Genomic DNA, 18193 nt, shown 5'->3' on the forward strand with positions numbered 1-18193 from the left:
GCTGGTTGTATCTTGAGGGCTGCACATCAGGGAAAAGGTCTTAAAAGGCCTTTTGTTTTCTTCACATGAACAGCAACCAGAAGAAGAAAGAAGAGAGGTGGCTGGCTGCAAATTAGCCAAACTAAAAAATAAAGTTTCACTTTGGTTTCTGTCATTTTAGGTAGCTCTTATTACGGTGTTTTTTTCTTATAAGCTTGGTTTTAGTTAGTAATTTGATGCTATTTGATTGCTATAATATAGGGCGTGGCGTCATGATTGACAGCTCTGCTGGAGATTGAGTCTATGGACGGGACCTTGATACTTCACGATAAATTATATATATATATATATATCAACAAGAAAACTATACTAACATATTTGTGATTGATACAACTTTAAGTTCATGAAAAAGACTGTGGACTGGTCATTCCAGTATAAATAACAATATAAACTCATAAACGGTAATCTGCATAATACATTCGTGCCGTGGTGTATTCTGAAAAGACATACCGCATTTATTGGTGTGGACAACAGTTCCTGTCAAAAGTTAAGACTGATAATAAAGAACTTACATACGAGAACACATACTTGTAGAAACTAACTTAAAGGGGTCATGAACTGGATTGTTTTATTATTTTATAATGTTCCCTGGGGTGCCCTTATAATGTTAGTATGATTTTTACATAAAAAATTGTCATAATTTATAAATAAAAGCCATTTTTCCAAGCCTGATTTCTGCCTCAGATTTGAACGCTCCGTTTTAAGGGGCGTGTCTGCTGTGAGACTGCAGTGCAAACGCCCACTGCTGTGATTGGCTGACATGCTTGCAATGAAATAGCTAGTATTACAGGAACTCTCTCGAAAACTTTTACTACGTTTTTACTATTACAGCTATCGAGATTAACAAATCGTGAAAAGTATCGTTTAAAGCATTATATTTAAATCTATTCCATCACATGAAAGGTTGCAGCATGATGAGCACTGAGCAGATGACAGACAGTCTGTTGATCGCGTGAATAAAGATCTTATCATTGCAACGCAATTTTTGCACTCTCACAAATGCTTACACCAAATCACAATGCAAACACGATGTGAATACACAGTAAGAGCTTCGTTGTGTAGTGTAACAGTGTCATTATGTCATCACGAGTTTGGTAAGTGTCCAGATAAGCTCTCGCGGCTCGCGCTGTGCTGTTTGATTGACAGCTTGGGCGAAAGGGATCGTTCTTTGATCGCTTTCTGTAGGCTAGGCTATATAATTTAATAACAGTTTAAAAAATGATTATTTTCATAATACTACGAGAAATTATGTGAAGTTGATCGTTTAGTCACTGATGCATAAACAGTATTGAACGATTTTAAGAGAAATATCTGAACTTGAATAATTACACCGAAATCACTGATCGCAGATCAGGCATTAGAATACACATGGTTACTTACATGTTGCTGGCAGATCCGTGTCGGGAAATTGTGATTGACTGATTTAATAAAGTTTAACCATGCTGGAATCCGAAGGAAGCTTATGACTGTCTTCTTCCACAAACAGGCACGCACAATATTTAGTAAACAGCATGTTTATTGCTTGGAAGTAGCTCGATCCGGTGTAGCAATCATCATGTCGTCCTATGTTATTTAGCATGTTTGGGCGAATCGGTGGGCGGGGCTAAACAGGCCGTGTTGAAGTAGGCGTTGATCTTCTTTTGTGTAGGCGGTGTTTTATCCTCTTTGACGTCATAGTTCCCCACTTTGAAAAACGAGTCGTTTGCTGAGCCTGATGTCTATAAAAGCTTTTATTGGACTAACAAGGTAGTTTTCAGTTCTGAAACTTACAGGATATTATTATAGTATGATGATCTCTTATATGTCAAAAGCTCAAGGAAACTTTGATTTCTCAGTTCATCACCCCTTTAAATGTTAATATACCCTAATGAGAAAATCAGTGACTTAGCAGCAAACAAATGAAGATATGAGTCTGTACGAAACTTGTGTATATTAGTGATTACTAATATAAATTCATGTTTCTTTTTTTTTTTCTCGGGATACTGAAATAAAAAATCTAAATTGTTAGATATAAAGCAATAAAATAAATAAATATTTCCTAAATAAAATACTTTTGCAATTTTGCATTCAAATTCAAGATATTAACTAGTATTTAAAAATAGAAATTAGAGGCTAAAATATCACAATTTGAAGAGTATTTCTCAATTTTTACACATACTTTACAAACTTTTACTATTTTCATCTTTATTTTCTTACGTACAAGTTTTATTTAAAAAAAAGAACTTCACATTTTCTGAAATGTTTCGGTATTTATTTTGTTTCATTTGAAACGCACAAAAGCTGTCAAACTACTACTAATCAGTGAACTTACAACTTAAAATAAAAATAAAATGACAAAAAAAGTGACCTTATCATTTAAAAATATCAACAAATGCTAAAATGAATCAACACTGAAGCGTGTCCCACAAGCATGCTGGCAATATCTGATCTCCCACATCCTGAAGATTCCCAAACGGACTGAAATCTGGAGAGAGTGCAGACGACTGGAGGAAACTCTTCATTTTTTTTTGTCGCCGGTCTCTTGACTAGATATCCGCTTATATCCATTGTTCCGTTTCTGCAAAGTTATGTCATAAATATTAGTTAAATAAGGCTATATTTTAATTACACAATTTATATGACCACTGAAACAGCATGTGACCAATTCCAAATCCCAGATTTTTGCAATTACACACTGCAATTGTAAAAACAGCAAATTCTGCAAAGGTATTTCTCTAAAATGTGCTTAAAGATAAACATTTGGCTTTGACTGGTTTTGTAAATATAGCTTTTAAAACTTAAATTCAACTTTATTAATTGTTGTCAGTAGCATCAAATGAAAACAAGAACCAAATAATAAATCAGTATTTTTTAAATGCATTTTTTAAATAGTTACAGAAAACTTTTTGAATCCAAATGAAATCTTCATCAGATTTGACCCATTTATTACAATTGGCAAAATGACATGTTTAGATGAGACTCTTTTTTTTTTAATTTAGACTAGTCCAGTGGTTTTCAACAGTTGGGGTTTGCCTCCCCAGAGGAGGGGCACAGAGTGCTCAACATTAATGGAATTAATTCATGATTAATCATTTAAATCAATACATTATAGCGAAAACAATACTTTAAAAAGCGAAAAGATGCAGGGTTTCTGACAAGAGACATTATGTTTCCGTTATTATTAATGTGCAAACACTTTACACTAACATTCAAAAGTTTATCACATGTAAATTTGACTGAAATGATGGCTTTTGAAGATGAGGCTGTGCAGTTTAAAAAGAATAATTAAGTGATTCTCAACATTAGTGAAACATTAGTTTAATTCCAACTCAATGGAATTTCTATCAAACGCATTGAAATGTCTGTGTAAATCCAAACTTTTGAATGCTTGTGTGATTGCTGAGGACATTCCCATCATCCTAAAGCTGATGAAACCACTGGAATGAGAAATAAGAGCAGTGTAAACATATACTTACAAAACATGACATGTAAACATATACTTACTTTCATCTTAATGAAAACAGTACCAATAACCAGGAATATGGCTCCTCCCATCACACACATCCAAAAAGTTGAAAAGTTTGCTTTTGAAGTTTCTAAAAAAATAAACAAACAAACAACACTTGAAAATACTATAATATATTACAGCAATAAAAGGCTGAAACAACTAACTGATGAAATCAATCAGTAATCAATACTAAAAAATAACAAGTTATTAGTTAGGTCCAGTTAGGTTACTGTAGGTTAGTTAGGTTATTACCATATACAAAAAAAAAAAATGTTAATTGAAATACAGCTAAAAATCAAATTAAATATAAATATTAGATGAAAAACGAAAATTAAACAAAACAAACGTTTCCATGGAAAATACCTGAAATGGGTTTAAGTCAAAGTATTGTAATATAAAATAAATAAATAAACTAAAAACAAACTAAAATTTAATAATACCTAAATAGTACTTATAAAAAAAAAACTAACAAAAATGACAAAACTAAATAACAAAATTACAAAAAAATAAAAAAAAATAATGATTATGGAAAAAAAATATAATTCAAAATATTAATACAAAACTATAATAGTATATAGTATATAAATAATGCTAAACAACACTGGATGGCTGGTCCTAATAGTAAAGGTTTGATTTTGCGTCTGAAGACTGACTGCAAGAATCGTCTTCATTTTTGGCTGAACTATCCCTTTCAGATTGTTAATGTTTGATATTGACCATTTGACAAATGTTTTAATGATAAAAATCTATTTGATAAATTTGCCAAGTGTCACCTTACAATGGTAGGATAGGATGGGTACAGATTAGTCACATTTATATGATTATCTCAAACATAAATTGTGCATTTTTTTTCTTTTCTTTTTTTAATGAAGCAATGCATGAGAAAAGAGAAACATCAATGACTCATAATAATAATAAAAAAATCTACTTTTTGAACAAAGTGAAGTTCTCAATAAGTACCTCTTCTCTCGAAACTCGCTTTTAACGCCAAGAACTCCTTCAGCCAGTGAAGACACTCATGATCGTAGTATTGTTTCAGCACTGTAAACCGTTCTTTGTCATTATTCCACTTCTCCACTGTGGGTATTGCCTGTGGTACATGAGCAGTGTATCTGAACTCCCTCACATCCAGCGTGATGAAGTCCTTTCCATCATATTTGTACTGATCAGACCCATGTGATTCTTCAGTCTCATCATCCCAAAAACAGCCATACATCCTCTGAAACAAATGAACTCCTGAAGAGGAAAAAAAGGGAGAAGGTACAACTTTTTAATGCACAAGTAGGGATGAGCGATATGACCAAATTCTTATTTCACGATATGAGAAATGTTATTTTACAATAACGATAAAGAACATGATATATTTATTTTGTGTTAATTGATGTCATTTCTGTTAATACAAATAAATAAAAAAGAAGCAAATTACAAAAACTAGGTCAAATATAAAATAACTAAAATATGAATGAAACCAAACTTATTGTGCTTAATGACACTTTTTAACATCAAACACGTCCCAAATTTGCCCATTCGCCCTCTAAAAGAGTTCCTCTTCGGGATATATTGAGCTTATAACTATATATATCATTTATATCATTTTATATCTGTATATCATTGTATACCATGGTAACCAAATATATCTTCATACCTCCCAGCCCTATGCACAAGGTAATCGTTTGACATTTAAAAATGTAGTATAAAGCATTTTAACTCACCACCTGAGTGGTTGAATCGCTGCATTATAACAGGAATGTTGTTTTTGTAGATCTGCTGCACATGTTTTCTGATCTTAGTGTCTTCTTTCCACATTTCTGTCAATTTAAACTCCTCCATCCAGTCCTGTTTGGGAATCAGCTTCTTTATGTTACTGTCATAGTAATCGATCTCATCTCCATCCAGAAAAGTTATAGAAAAAAACTCTTGGATTCCTGAATTCGTCTGTTCATTTATTCCAGTGTATGCGGTGAGGAGCTTGTGATAGCCTGAACAAACATTGAACAAAACAACACAAAGACACAAAGCTCTCAAACATGGTTAAGAATCTCATCTCATAATGTCCAATCAAATAACTATAAAATACCATTATCCAAATTAATATTACATTAATTTGAGACATCAATCCCACTGAAATTCTTTATTCTTTGATATTTTAATCAATTCTATTACAAACATCTCATGATTGTGTGTCCGTTCAACACACGGAAGTAGGCTAGATGAAGGCCTTGCTGACAGAGAACTCATTGTTTAAACGACTGTACGAAATGAATCTCACCTGAGTAAACCAAAGGTACGCAGAGGAAGAAAATGATGAACTTCATTGCTGATGAAAATCCATGTATTTGAGACATAATTGTTAAGTGTAGTCGAAGAGAAACTTTACTGAGCGAGTTACGACAACCTGTGAGCAAAAGCTTCCACCCTTCCGTATTGAGACTGTTTATCTAGAGTTGGTGAGGTCAGATTTGTAACTGCCATTTCCTGTTGATTCATATGTAGCAAAGGCTAAAGAGTTTTACAGCGCTCTTCGATGACTACACAAAGAATTTTCATTTGCAATGTTTTTTTTCATCTGCAATGAGGTTAATAATCCTTTTCTTCATCTACAAGCCTTTGGTTTACTGAGGTAAGATTAATTTTGTGATGTAATTTTAACTACGAATTCTCTTTCAACAAGGCCTACTTCCATTTGTTGAACAGACAGAAACTAAGATCTAGGCAGAAACTAAGTTCAAGTCCCCTCCTTGAACTGCCACCTTACCGTGGTGGAGGGGTTTGAGTACCCGAACGACCCTAGGAGCTATGTTGTCGGGGGCTATATGCCCCTGGTAGGGTCTCCCAAGGCAAACAGGTCCTAGGTGACGGGTCAGACTAAGAGCGGTTCAAAACCCTTTATGATGCCTACAAGTTCGAGGACCGTGACGTCGCCCGGCATGGCGCATCCGGGGCCCCACCCTGGAGCCAGGCCCGGGGTTGGGGCTCGTATGCGAGCGCCTAGTGGTCGGGCCTCCCCCCATGGGGTCCGGCCGGGCTCAGCCTGAAGGAGCGACGTGGGGCCACCCTCCCGTGGACCCACCACCTGCAGGAGGGACCGCAAGGGGCCGGTGCTAAGTGAATCGGGCGGCAGTCAAAGGCGGGGGCCTAGACAGCCCGATCCCTGGACGCGGAATCTAGCTCTAGGGACATGGAATGTTAGCTCTCTGGCGGGGAAGGAGCCTGAGATTGTGCGTGAGGTTCAGAGATTCCGACTAGAGATAGTTGGGATCACCTCCACGCACGGCTTGGGCTCTGGAACCACACTCCTCGAGAGAGGATGGACTCTTCACCACTCTGGAGTTGCCCATGGTGAGAGGCGGCGGGCTGGTGTGGGTTTGCTTATAGCCCCCCAGCTCAGCCGCCATGTGTTGGAGTTCACCCCGGTGAACGAGAGGGTCGCTTCCCTGTGCCTTCGGGTCAGGGATAGGTCTCTCACTATCGTTTGTGCCTATGGGCCAAACGGCAGTGCAGAGTACCCGGCCTTCTTGGAGTCTCTGGGAGGGGTGCTGGAAAGTGCTCCGACTGGGGACTCCATCGTTCTCCTGGGAGACTTCAACGCCCACGTGGGCAGCGACAGTGACACCTGGAGGGGCGTGATTGGGAGGAACGGCCCCCCTGATCTGAACCCGAGTGGTGTTCTGTTATTGGACTTCTGTGCTAGTTACAGCTTGTCCATAACGAACACCATGTTCAAGCATAAGGGTGTCCATCAGTGCACATGGCACCAGGACACCCTAGGCCGGAGGTCGATGATCGACTTTGTGGTTGTTTCATCTGACCTCCGGCCGTATGTCTTGGACACTCGGGTGAAGAGAGGGGCGGAGCTGTCAACTGATCACCACCTGGTGGTGAGTTGGATCCGATGGCGGGGGAGGAAGCTGGACAGACTCGGCAGACCCAAACGTACTGTGAGGGTCTGTTGGGAATGTTTGGCCGAATCCCCTGTCAGAGAGATCTTCAACTCCCACCTCCGACAGAGCTTCGACCAGATCCCGAGGGAGTCTGGAGATATTGAGTCCGAGTGGACCATGTTCTCCACCTCCATTGTCAACGCGGCCACTCGGAGCTGTGGCCGTAAGGTCTCCGGTGCCTGTCGAGGCGGCAATCCCCGAACCCGGTGGTGGACACCGGAAGTAAGGGATGCCGTCAAGCTGAAGAAGGAGTCCTATCGGGCCTGGCTGGCTTGTGGGACTCCTGAGGCAGCTGACGGGTACCGACGGGCCAAGCGGACTGCAGCCCGGGTGGTTGTGGAGGCAAAAACTCGGGCCTGGGAGGAGTTCGGTGAGGCCATGGAGAAGGACTATCAGTCGGCCTTGAAGAGATTCTGGCAAACCGTCCGGCGCCTCAGGAGGGGGAAGCAGTGCCCTACCAACGCTGTTTACAGTGGAGGTGGGCAGCTGTTGACCTCGACTGGGGATATCACCGGATGGTGGAAGGAATACTTCGAGGATCTCCTCAATCCTGCCGTCACGTCTTCCATTGAGGAAGCAGAGGCTGAGGGCTCGGAGGCGGACTCGTCCATCACCCAAGCTGAAGTCACCGAGGTAGTCAAGAAACTCCTCGGTGGCAAGGCACCGGGGGTGGATGAGATCCGCCCTGAGTACCTCAAGTCTCTGGATGTTGTGGGGCTGTCTTGGTTGACACGCCTCTGCAGCATCGCGTGGCGGTCGGGGACAGTACCTTTGGACTGGCAGACCGGGGTGGTGGTCCCTCTTTTTAAGAAGGGGGACCGGAGGGTGTGCTCCAACTATAGGGGGATCACACTTCTCAGCCTCCCCGGGAAAGTCTATGCCAGGGTACTGGAGAGGAGAATCCGGCCGATAGTAGAACCTCGGATTCAGGAGGAACAGTGTGGTTTTCGTCCCGGTCGTGGAACACTGGATCAGCTCTATACCGTCTATAGGGTGCTGGAGGGTTCATGGGAGTTTGCCCAACCAATCCACATGTGCTTTGTGGATTTGGAGAAGGCATTCGACTGTGTCCCTCGCGGCATCTTGTGGAGGGTGCTCCGGGAGTATGGGGTCCGGGGTCCTTTGCTAAGGGCTGTCCGGTCCCTGTACGACCGGAGCAGGAGCTTGGTTCGCATTGCCGGCAGTAAGTCAGACTTGTTCCCAGTGCATGTTGGACTCCGGCAGGGCTGCTCTTTGTAACAGTCAAACCTGTTAACATGTTTTTTTTAGGGGGGGTATTGTAATTATACTACACACCTTGAGGGGGCAACAAGGAGTAATACTCTCAGGTATAAAATGGGTGTAGAGAGTAGAAGTAGTAGATTTGTAATGGAGGAGTAAGCATGCCTTACAAAGCCAGACAAGCACTAGTCCTGATTGGGAAACTAAGAGTTTGATGCTCAATCGGAAAAGGACTTCACATTCTGTGGGATTTGTCTTTCTGTCGCACATGCCTGTTTGGACTCTTGTCTGAAACACTATGAAGTGAGTTGAGAGGCCATGGGGCTTAATGCTGCGAATCCTGAAACTGGATTACACCCTTACTGTTGTGGATCCTGAAGCTGAATTATACCACATATGTGATTTTGTATCAACACTAAGGTTGGCACTGGGAAGATTTGGGATTTGTGTTCTTGGACCTGAGCTTTCATGGACATTGATTTCTGTAGTGTGGTCAATGAACTTTTTACATCATTATCCTGGTCATTGTCATCTTCGTCGTTATCATCAATCAAAACATAAGACTTTCATTTATATGTTGCTGGTTCTTGAGTGGAAAAACATGTAAGATCTTTTGTGTGTCTATGAAAGGGTTTGAAAGATAAAAAGGATGCAATGAATGAAAAGTATTTATTTATTGTTTTCTGCATGTCACAGTTTTGTTAAGATCTAATAAACATTTCTAGTGTGTACATTAAAATAACATATAGTTAGTGAATCCCACCCTATAAAAAATCAGATTTATAGCTTATTCCTTTGTGAGGTTAAGGAAGCAGTTATACCTTTGTCGCCGGTTCTGTTCATAATTTTTATGGACAGAATTTCTAGGCGCAGCCAGGGGCCGGAGGGGGTCAGGTTTGGGGACCACACCATTTCATCTCTGCTCTTTGCGGATGATGTTGTCGTGCTGGCCCCATCAGACCAGGACCTTCAGCATGCACTGGGACGGTTTGAAGCCGAGTGTGAAGCGGCTGGGATGAGAATCAGCACCTCCAAATCCGAGGCCATGGTCCTCAGTCGGAAAAGGGTGGCTTGCCCACTTCAGGTTGGTGGAGAGTTCCTGCCTCAAGTGGAGGAGTTCAAGTATCTTGGGGTCTTGTTCACGAGTGAGGGAAGGATGGAACGGGAGATTGACAGACGGATCGGTGCAGCTTCTGCAGTAATGCGGTCGCTGTACCGGTCTGTCGTGGTGAAAAAGGAGCTGAGCCGCAAGGCGAAGCTCTCAATTTACCGGTCAATCTACGTTCCTACTCTCACCTATGGTCATGAGCTTTGGGTCATGACCGAAAGGACAAGATCCCGGATACAGGCGGCCGAAATGAGCTTTCTCCGCAGGGTGGCTGGGCGATCCCTTAGAGATAGGGTGAGAAGCTCGGTCACTCGGGAGGAGCTCAGAGTAGAGCTGCTGCTCCTCCACATCGAGAGGGGCCAGCTGAGGTGGCTCGGGCATCTTTTCCGGATGCCTCCTGGACGCCTTCCCGGGAAGGTGTTCCGGGCATGTCCCACCGGGAGGAGACCCCGGGGAAGACCTAGGACACGCTGGAGGGACTATGTCTCCCGGCTGGCCTGGGAACGCCTCGGAGTCCCCCCGGAAGAGCTGGAGGAAGTGTCTAGGGAGAGGGAAGTCTGGGCATCCCTGCTTAGACTGCTGCTTATGATGCGAAGGAGTGGTCGAACTCCATGGAGGACTCTGCCCCCTGCCACCTAAGAAGCCAGTTGATGTCAGGCCTGGTCTGGACGCCAAACTTATCAGTTTCCTGACCAAGGCTGATGAAGAGCTTGGCGTGGAGTGGCCCCGTACGAATCTGCCCACAGCCACCTTGACGAGCGGTTCCTGCAGAGCTGCTCCATTCTTTCCCGAAAAGTCATGGCGCTCCCGCCCACTTTGCCTGTGTCAACTCTTTTGCTTCGCTCGCCCTCACCACTGTTGATGCCGCAGAGAAAAAAGGCTACAGGAATTCCTGGAGGAGGCCATTGCCGCGTCTCTCTGCCTTGTTCACCACGCTAAACCTTGCAGGGCCACATCTGCCTTAGCAGCCAGAGCCTACTCTGTGGCTCGTCAAGCTTGATCTGCTTTCCACTTGATGGCGATCCTTCATAGGGCCCTATTTTAACGATCTGAAACGCAAGTATCAAATGCGAAACGCAAGTAACTTTGTGGGCGGATCTCGGGCTTTGTTGCTATTATACCGGTGGGATAAATGACTCTTGCGCCCGACGCAAATCTAAAATGGGTTGGTCTGAAGTAGCTTCATTACTCATAGGTGTGGTTTGGGCGTAAAGTGAAATAGAAGACCTGACCAACAACATGCAGAGCACGAGCACTGCTGTCACGGAGCCATTCGCTGAATTGGTGAACGCAGTTTGTCAGTCACTTCCTCCACCACCCACCACTTCTTCACCTGCTGCCTCTGCCAGTCCCATGTCCCGACCAGCAACATACTGCGGCGAGGCGGAGGATTGCAGCAGGTTTATTCTTCAGTGCATTCTACACTTAAAAATAGGATTTTATTTTAGAAACAAAGCCTGTTTTTCTTGGAAAACCAGGAGGAGATTGGAGATTTCACCTTTCTCACTGCACTCGATTACGGTGATTTGCTCTATAGAAATGCACCTGATCGATGTTTGTCTTTGTTGGATACTGTCTACCATAATGCATTAAGATTTGTGACTGGATGTAAGGCATCAGTACATCATTGTGCCTTGTACAAAATGACAAACTGGCCTTCATTGTCAGTGAGGAGGCATATACATTGGCTTATTTTTATTTATAAGTCTATGCTGGATATGCTTCCATCTTATCTTTGCTCCTATATGTCACGTAATATCAGTTCTTATAATTTACGCTCTGGTAACCTGTACTTTTTATCTGTACCTACGGTTCGTACAGAGCTTGGTAAGAAGGCTTTTAGTTATGCAGCCCCGGCCACCTGGAACACACTACAGACTGATTTGCAATTGCGAGCTCTGATTTCTTTTGGTGAATTTAAACAATGCATGAAAGTTTTGGAAATAGATGCCATAAATTGTTGTCACTGTTTAAAAAAAAACGAATCGTTTTAACCTATGGTAGGTAGAAATTGTACTTTTAAGTAGTCTGATGTTGTTTGTTTATGTATCTTGAGGATCTTGTTTAAATGTTTCTTGTTGTTGTGCGTATGCTTGGTGATCATATTTTAAACTATGAACTGTTAATATGCTGCCATTTTGGCCAGGTCTCTCTTGAAAAAGAGGTTTTAAATCTCAATGAGATCATCTGGTTAAATAAAGGTTAAATAAATAAAAATAAAAAACTTTGAGATGCAACCTCTTTACACCACCGATCGAGCGCGCATACCGTTTGTGATCTCACTCCTCTCCGGTCGTGCTCTTCAGTGGGCTCAAGCGCTATGGCAAGCTGAAATTCCCGTTACTAAGCCAATGTCTGCATTTCTGCATTTCCATGATCAACTTTTTCACCTTCGAAAAGGTTGGAGATTTTAACATACACGTAGATAATCAAAATGATACGTTAGGGGCTGCGTTTATAGATTTATTAAACTCCTTTGGGGTCAAGCAAAACGTTACCGGACCAACTCATCGTTTTAATCATACACTCGATTTAATTATATCAAATGGAACCGATCCAACCGATATAGATATCATTCCGCAAAGTGATGATGTAACTGACCATTACATGGTAACTTGCATATTACGTACCCCGGTAATATATCATGCTGCGCCGCGTTATCGATTAGGCAGAACAATCCTTCCATCCACCATAGATAATTTTTCAAATTGCTTATCGGATCTGTCTCAGCTGCTGCCTGAACCTAAACAAACAGATGAACTAGACGAACTAACCAGCACTATGAGCACCGTTCTCTCTGGAAAATGGGATATTGTTGCACCTATGAGACTAAAAAAGGTCAGAGAGAAAATTAAAGCACCATGGTACAACAATACTACTCGTGTTCTAAAGAGAGAAACCCGTAATTTAGAGCGTAAATGGAAACAAACTAATTTAGAGGTTTTTAGAATCGCATGGAAAGACAGTACTTCACGCTATAAAAAGGCCCTAAAAGCGGCCAGGGCTGAGCATCTACGCAAACTAATAGAAAATAACCAAAACAATCCTAGGTTCTTATTTAACACCGTGGCTAGACTAACAAATAAACAAGCGTCACCTGAACAAAATATTCCGTTAGTTTAGAAGTAATGATTTCATGAATTTTTTCAATGAGAAAATAGAAAACATCAGATCCACAATTGTAAACATTCAATCTTCAATCGCGCCTTATAATTCAGCCTCGATTATCACCCCGCAAGAACAATTACAGTGCTTTACAACTATAGAACAAAAAGAGTTAAATAAACTTATCATTTCCTCTAAAACAACAACATGTTTATTAGATCCCATACCAACTAAACTATTGAAAGAAGTGTTACCTATAGTGGAAGAGCCTCTCCTCAATATTATTAACTCGTCTTTATCTTTAGGTCATGTTCCAAGAACATTTAAATTGGCAGTTATAAAACCTCTCATTAAGAAACCACAATTAGACCCAAATAACCTAGCAAATTATAGACCCATTTCAAATCTTCCTTTTATGTCCAAAATATTAGAAAAAGTTGTGTCTGCCCAACTGGGCTCTTTCTTGCAAGAAAATGACACCTATGAAAAGTTTCAGTCTGGGTTCAGGCCGCATCATAGCACTGAAACTGCGCTCGTTAAAATCACAAATGATTTACTCTTAGCTTCTGACCAAGGCTGTATCTCAATACTAGTTTTACTTGATCTTAGTGCTGCGTTCGATACTATAGATCACACAATACTCTTAGATCGGCTACAAAACTATACCGGTGTTCAAGGACAAGCATTAAGCTGGTTCAGATCATACCTATCTGACCGCTACCATTTTGTGTATTTAAACGGAGAAAAATCTATCATAACTCCAGTAAACTATGGAGTGCCGCAGGGATCTGTGTTAGGCCCTCTATTATTCTCAATATATATGCTGCCACTTGGAAATATTATAAGGAAACATGGAATTAGTTTCCATTGTTATGCTGATGATACTCAACTATATATTTCATCACGGCCGGATGAAAACACTAAATTATCCAAATTGACAGAGTGTGTTAAAGATATAAAAGATTGGATGACGCACAATTTTCTTTTATTAAATCCAGATAAGACAGAGGTAATACTTATCGGTTCAAAAAACCGCCCACAAAACCTCTTACAATACAACTTTAACATAGTAGGGTGTCCTGTTACTTTATCCTCTACAGTAAAAGACCTGGGTGTTATATTAGATTGTAACTTGTCTTTTGAAAATCATATTTCATATGTTACAAAAACAGCCTTTTTTCACCTTAGAAATATTGCTAAATTACGTAACATGCTATCTGTTTCTGATGCAGAAAAGCTAGTTCATGCATTCATGACCTCGAGACTAGATTACTGTAATGCTTTATTAGCTGGTTGTCCTGCATCCTCAATAAACAAGCTACAGTTAGTCCAAAATGCCGCCGCTAGAGTTCTTACTAGATCAAGAAAGTTTGACCATATAACACCAATTTTATCATCACTACATTGGTTACCTATAAAGTTCCGTATTAATTACAAGGTATTGCTACTGACTTATAAAGCCCTAAACGGCTTAGCTCCAGTTTATTTAACGGATCTTCTATCGCCCTATAATCCATCGCGCTCTTTAAGATCACTAAATTCGAGGCTTCTGGTCATACCTAGGATATCCAGATCCACCAAAGGAGGGAGAGCATTTTCACATTTAGCACCAAAACTCTGGAATAGTCTTCCTGATACTGTTCGTTGCTCAGATTCGCTCTCCCAGTTTAAAACTAGATTAAAGACGCATCTCTTCAGCCAGGCATTCATATAATATTTTAATCTTACAGTTAAATCCGGTCTCTACTTCATAAACGCCAGAGGAGAACTGGCCCCCGACTGAGCCTGGGTTCTCCCAAGGTTTTTTTTTTCTCCATTAGGTCACCTGATGGAGTTTTTCGGTTCCTTGCCACTGTTGCTTTTGGCTTGCTCAGTTGGGGATACTTAAATTGATTAATCGATTCACCAGTGCTATTGATCTGCATTAACAAACGTGGATGTTTTACACCAGAAACAAACACTGATGTACTATTTTATTTAATACTGTGAAGCTGCTTTGATACAATCTGTATTGTGAAAAGCGCTATATAAATAAAGTTGACTTGACTTGACTTGACAAAGGATTTCCTGATCCAGGCAGAAGTGTACTCAAATGATCCAAGGTCCAGTCAGATGATTATAGTAAAAGTTATAACAAACTTTATTAAAATGAAAAGAATACTTGTTACAGAACATAAATGAGTACTAACTAACAGATGTAAAAAATAGCTAAAGCTAGCAAGCTTCTTGCGTCTAGTAAAAGCTGGCGTACTAGATTTTCTAGGCAAGGAAGAGCAATAAATCTTCCTTTGTTTGCGTCTTATATAGTCTTGAATTCAACTGAACTCAGGTTCTGCCTTTTAAAATTGTTTCCACACACTTATTACAGCATAGCTCTAAAAAGCAATTCTAACAGCATAGCTTCCGCACAAGCTCAAGCATCTCTGCTTCCGACATCTCATGGAGGCTGGATGACTTCCTGTTCTGTTGTTTTGTTCCAGAAACAACCATTAGGAAATGTCATGTTGGTAAGGCATGCGGGGAGGCCCCCTCTTAGCAGACTCTTTCACAGTTCTAAAAGATAAACAAACAAACAAAAAACACTTGAGAATACTATAATATCAACAGCAATAAAAGGCTGAAACAACTATGAAATAAATAATAATCAATACTAAAAATAAGTTATTAGTTAGGTCCAGTTAGGTTACTGTAGGTTAGTTAGGTTATTATCATTAACAATAAAATCAAAATTCAAATTAAATATATTAGATGAAAAACAAAAATGAAACGAAACAAATGTTTCCATGGAAAATACCCAAAATGGGTTTAAGTAATGTAATATAAAATAAAGAAAAAACTAAAACCGAACAAAAATTTAATCAAACCTAAATAGTACTATAAAAAAAACTAACAACGACACAACTACATAACAAAAAAAAAAGAATAATTAAACAGAAATTGAATATGAAAAAAAAAAAATCGAATACAAAATATTAATACAAAACTATAATAGTATATAAATAATGCTAAACAACACTGGATGGCTGGTCCTAATAGTAACGGTTTGATTTTGCGTCTGAAGACTGACTGCAAGAATTAATTTCTTCATTTTTGGCTGAACTATCCCTTTCAAATTGTTAATGTTTGATATTGACTTCAGATATCTATTTGACAAATGTTTTAATGATAAAAATCTATTTGATAAATTTGCCGAGTGTAACCTTACAATCCTATTAGCCAAGTGTGGTAGGATAGGATGGGTACAGATTAGTCACATTTATATGATTATCTCAAAACATAAATTGTGCATTTTTTGTTTTTGTTTTAATGAAGCAATGCATGAGAAAAGAGAAACATCAATGACTCATAATAATAATAAAAAAATCTACTTTTTGAACAAAGTGAAGTTCTCAATAACAAAGTACCTGTTCTCTTGAAACCCGCTTTTAACGCCAAGAGCTCCTTCAGCCAGTAAACACACTCATGATCGTATAATTGTTTCAGCACTGTAAACTGCTCTTTGTCATTATTCCACTTCTCCACTGTAGGAGAGGCCTGTGGTACATGTGCAATGAATCTGTTCTCCTTCAGGTCCATTGAGATGAATTTCTGTCTATCATAAAAGTACTGATCAAACCCATGTGATTCTTCAGTCTCATCATCATAATCACATCCATACATCCTCTGATACATATGAACTCCTGAAGAGGAAAAAAAGGGAGAAGGTACAACTTTTTGTTTAATGCACAAGTAGGGATGAGCGATATGACCAAATTCTTATTTCACGATATGAGAAATGTTATTTTTACAATAACAATATAGAACACAATATATTTATTTTGTGTTAATTGATGTCATTTCTGTTAATAAATATAAGAAAAAAGAAGCAAATTACAAAAACTAGGTCAAATATAAAATAACTAAAATATGAATGAAACAAAACTTATTGTGCTTAATGACACTTTTTAACATCAAACGCGTCCCAAATTCGCCCATCCGGCTTCAGGATATATTGAGCTTATATATATATATATATATATATATATATATATATATATATATATATATATATATATATATATATATGTATATATATATATATATATATATGTATATATATATATATATATATATATATATATATATATATATATATATATAAGGTAATCGTTTGACATTTAAAAATGTAGTATAAAGCATTTTAACTCACCACCTGACTGATTGAATCGCTCCATTATAACATGAATTTTGTCTTTGAAGATCTGCTGTTGTTTTTCTCTGATCTCAGTGTATATCTTCCACAGTTCTGTAGATGAAAAAAACTCCATCCAGTTCTGTTTGGGAATCAGCTTCTTTATGTTACTGTCATAATAATCGATCTGTTGATCATCCAGTTTCGTTTCAGCAATAAACGCTTGGATTCCTGCAGCCGTCTGTTTATTTAGTACAGTGTATGCGGTGTAGAAATCGTGTAACTCTGAACAAACATTGAACAAAACAACACAAGACATAAAGCTCTCAAACATGGTTAAGAATCTCATAACGTCAAATCAAATAACTATAAATACCATTATCCAAATGAATATTACATTAATTTGAGACACCAAACCCACTGAAATTCTTAACTTACTTTCTTTATTCTTTGATATTTTAATCTAATCTCTTACAAACATCTCATGATTGTGTGTCCGTTCAACACACGGAAGTAGTTGAATGCCTTTCTGACAGATAATTCATTGTTTAAACGACTGTACGAAATGAATCTCACCTGAGTAAACCAAAGGTACGCAGAGGAAGAAAATGATGAACTTCATTGCTGATGAAAATCCATGTATTTGAGACATAATTGTTAAGTGTAGTCGTCGAAGAGAAACTTTACTGAGCGAGTTACGACAACCTGTGAGCAAAAGCTTCCACCCTTCCGTATTGAGACTGTTTATCTAGAGTTGGTGACGTCAGATTTGTAACTGCCATTTCCTGTTGATTCATATGTAGCAAAGGCTAAAGAGTTTTACAGCGCTCTTCGACGACTACACAAAGAATTTTCATTTGCAATGTTTTTTTTTCATCTGCAATGAGGTTAATAATCCTTTTCTTCATCTACAAGCCTTTGGTTTACTGAGGTAAGATTAATTTTGTGATGTAATTTTAACTACGAATTCTCTTTCAACAAGGCCTACTTCCATTTGTTGAACAGACAGAAACTAAGAATTTTCAAATCTGATATGTAATATTTTCTCAAACATCTTGTATAATATCCAGGATAATAGAACTTGTTCTTGAACTGAAAAGAAGGATTTTGTTTTGTTGAAG

At 39.3% G+C, this 18193-nt stretch overlaps 2 protein-coding genes across 2 annotated transcripts; both read right to left on the reverse strand.

The window, feature by feature from the left end:
* Positions 1-2274: 2274 nt before the first annotated feature.
* LOC308702283 (class I histocompatibility antigen, F10 alpha chain-like) lies at positions 2275-5952 on the reverse strand. Its single transcript, XM_081384992.1, has 4 exons — positions 5239-5952; positions 4487-4762; positions 3523-3614; positions 2275-2596 (listed from the first exon to the last, which is right to left on the reverse strand). The coding sequence occupies exons 1-4, from the start codon at positions 5354-5356 to the stop codon at positions 2537-2539; spliced, it is 546 nt and encodes a 181-aa protein (XP_081241118.1). The 5' UTR covers positions 5357-5952; the 3' UTR covers positions 2275-2536.
* A 9067-nt stretch (positions 5953-15019) lies between these two features.
* On the reverse strand, positions 15020-17802 carry LOC308702281 (class I histocompatibility antigen, F10 alpha chain-like). Its single transcript, XM_081384990.1, has 4 exons — positions 17649-17802; positions 17091-17357; positions 16306-16581; positions 15020-15454 (listed from the first exon to the last, which is right to left on the reverse strand). The coding sequence occupies exons 1-4, from the start codon at positions 17722-17724 to the stop codon at positions 15447-15449; spliced, it is 627 nt and encodes a 208-aa protein (XP_081241116.1). The 5' UTR covers positions 17725-17802; the 3' UTR covers positions 15020-15446.
* Between the last annotated feature and the right edge of the window lie 391 nt (positions 17803-18193).

Source organism: Scardinius erythrophthalmus (genome assembly GCF_964197995.2).
Source record: "Scardinius erythrophthalmus genome assembly, chromosome: 14".
NCBI lineage: Eukaryota > Metazoa > Chordata > Actinopteri > Cypriniformes > Leuciscidae > Scardinius > Scardinius erythrophthalmus.

Coding starts and splice junctions, on each gene's coding strand:
- LOC308702283 (XM_081384992.1), bottom strand. CDS start 5,356: ATGGAGGAGTTTAAATTGACAGAAATGTGGAAAGAAGACACTAAGATC. Junction 4,763..5,238: donor GCGATTCAACCACTCAGGTG/GTGAGTTAAAAT, acceptor TTTCCTCTTCAG/GAGTTCATTTGTTTCAGAGG. Junction 3,615..4,486: donor AGCGAGTTTCGAGAGAAGAG/GTACTTATTGAG, acceptor TTATTTTTTTAG/AAACTTCAAAAGCAAACTTT.
- LOC308702281 (XM_081384990.1), bottom strand. CDS start 17,724: ATGTCTCAAATACATGGATTTTCATCAGCAATGAAGTTCATCATTTTC. Junction 17,358..17,648: donor CGTACCTTTGGTTTACTCAG/GTGAGATTCATT, acceptor ATGTTTGTTCAG/AGTTACACGATTTCTACACC. Junction 16,582..17,090: donor GCGATTCAATCAGTCAGGTG/GTGAGTTAAAAT, acceptor TTTCCTCTTCAG/GAGTTCATATGTATCAGAGG.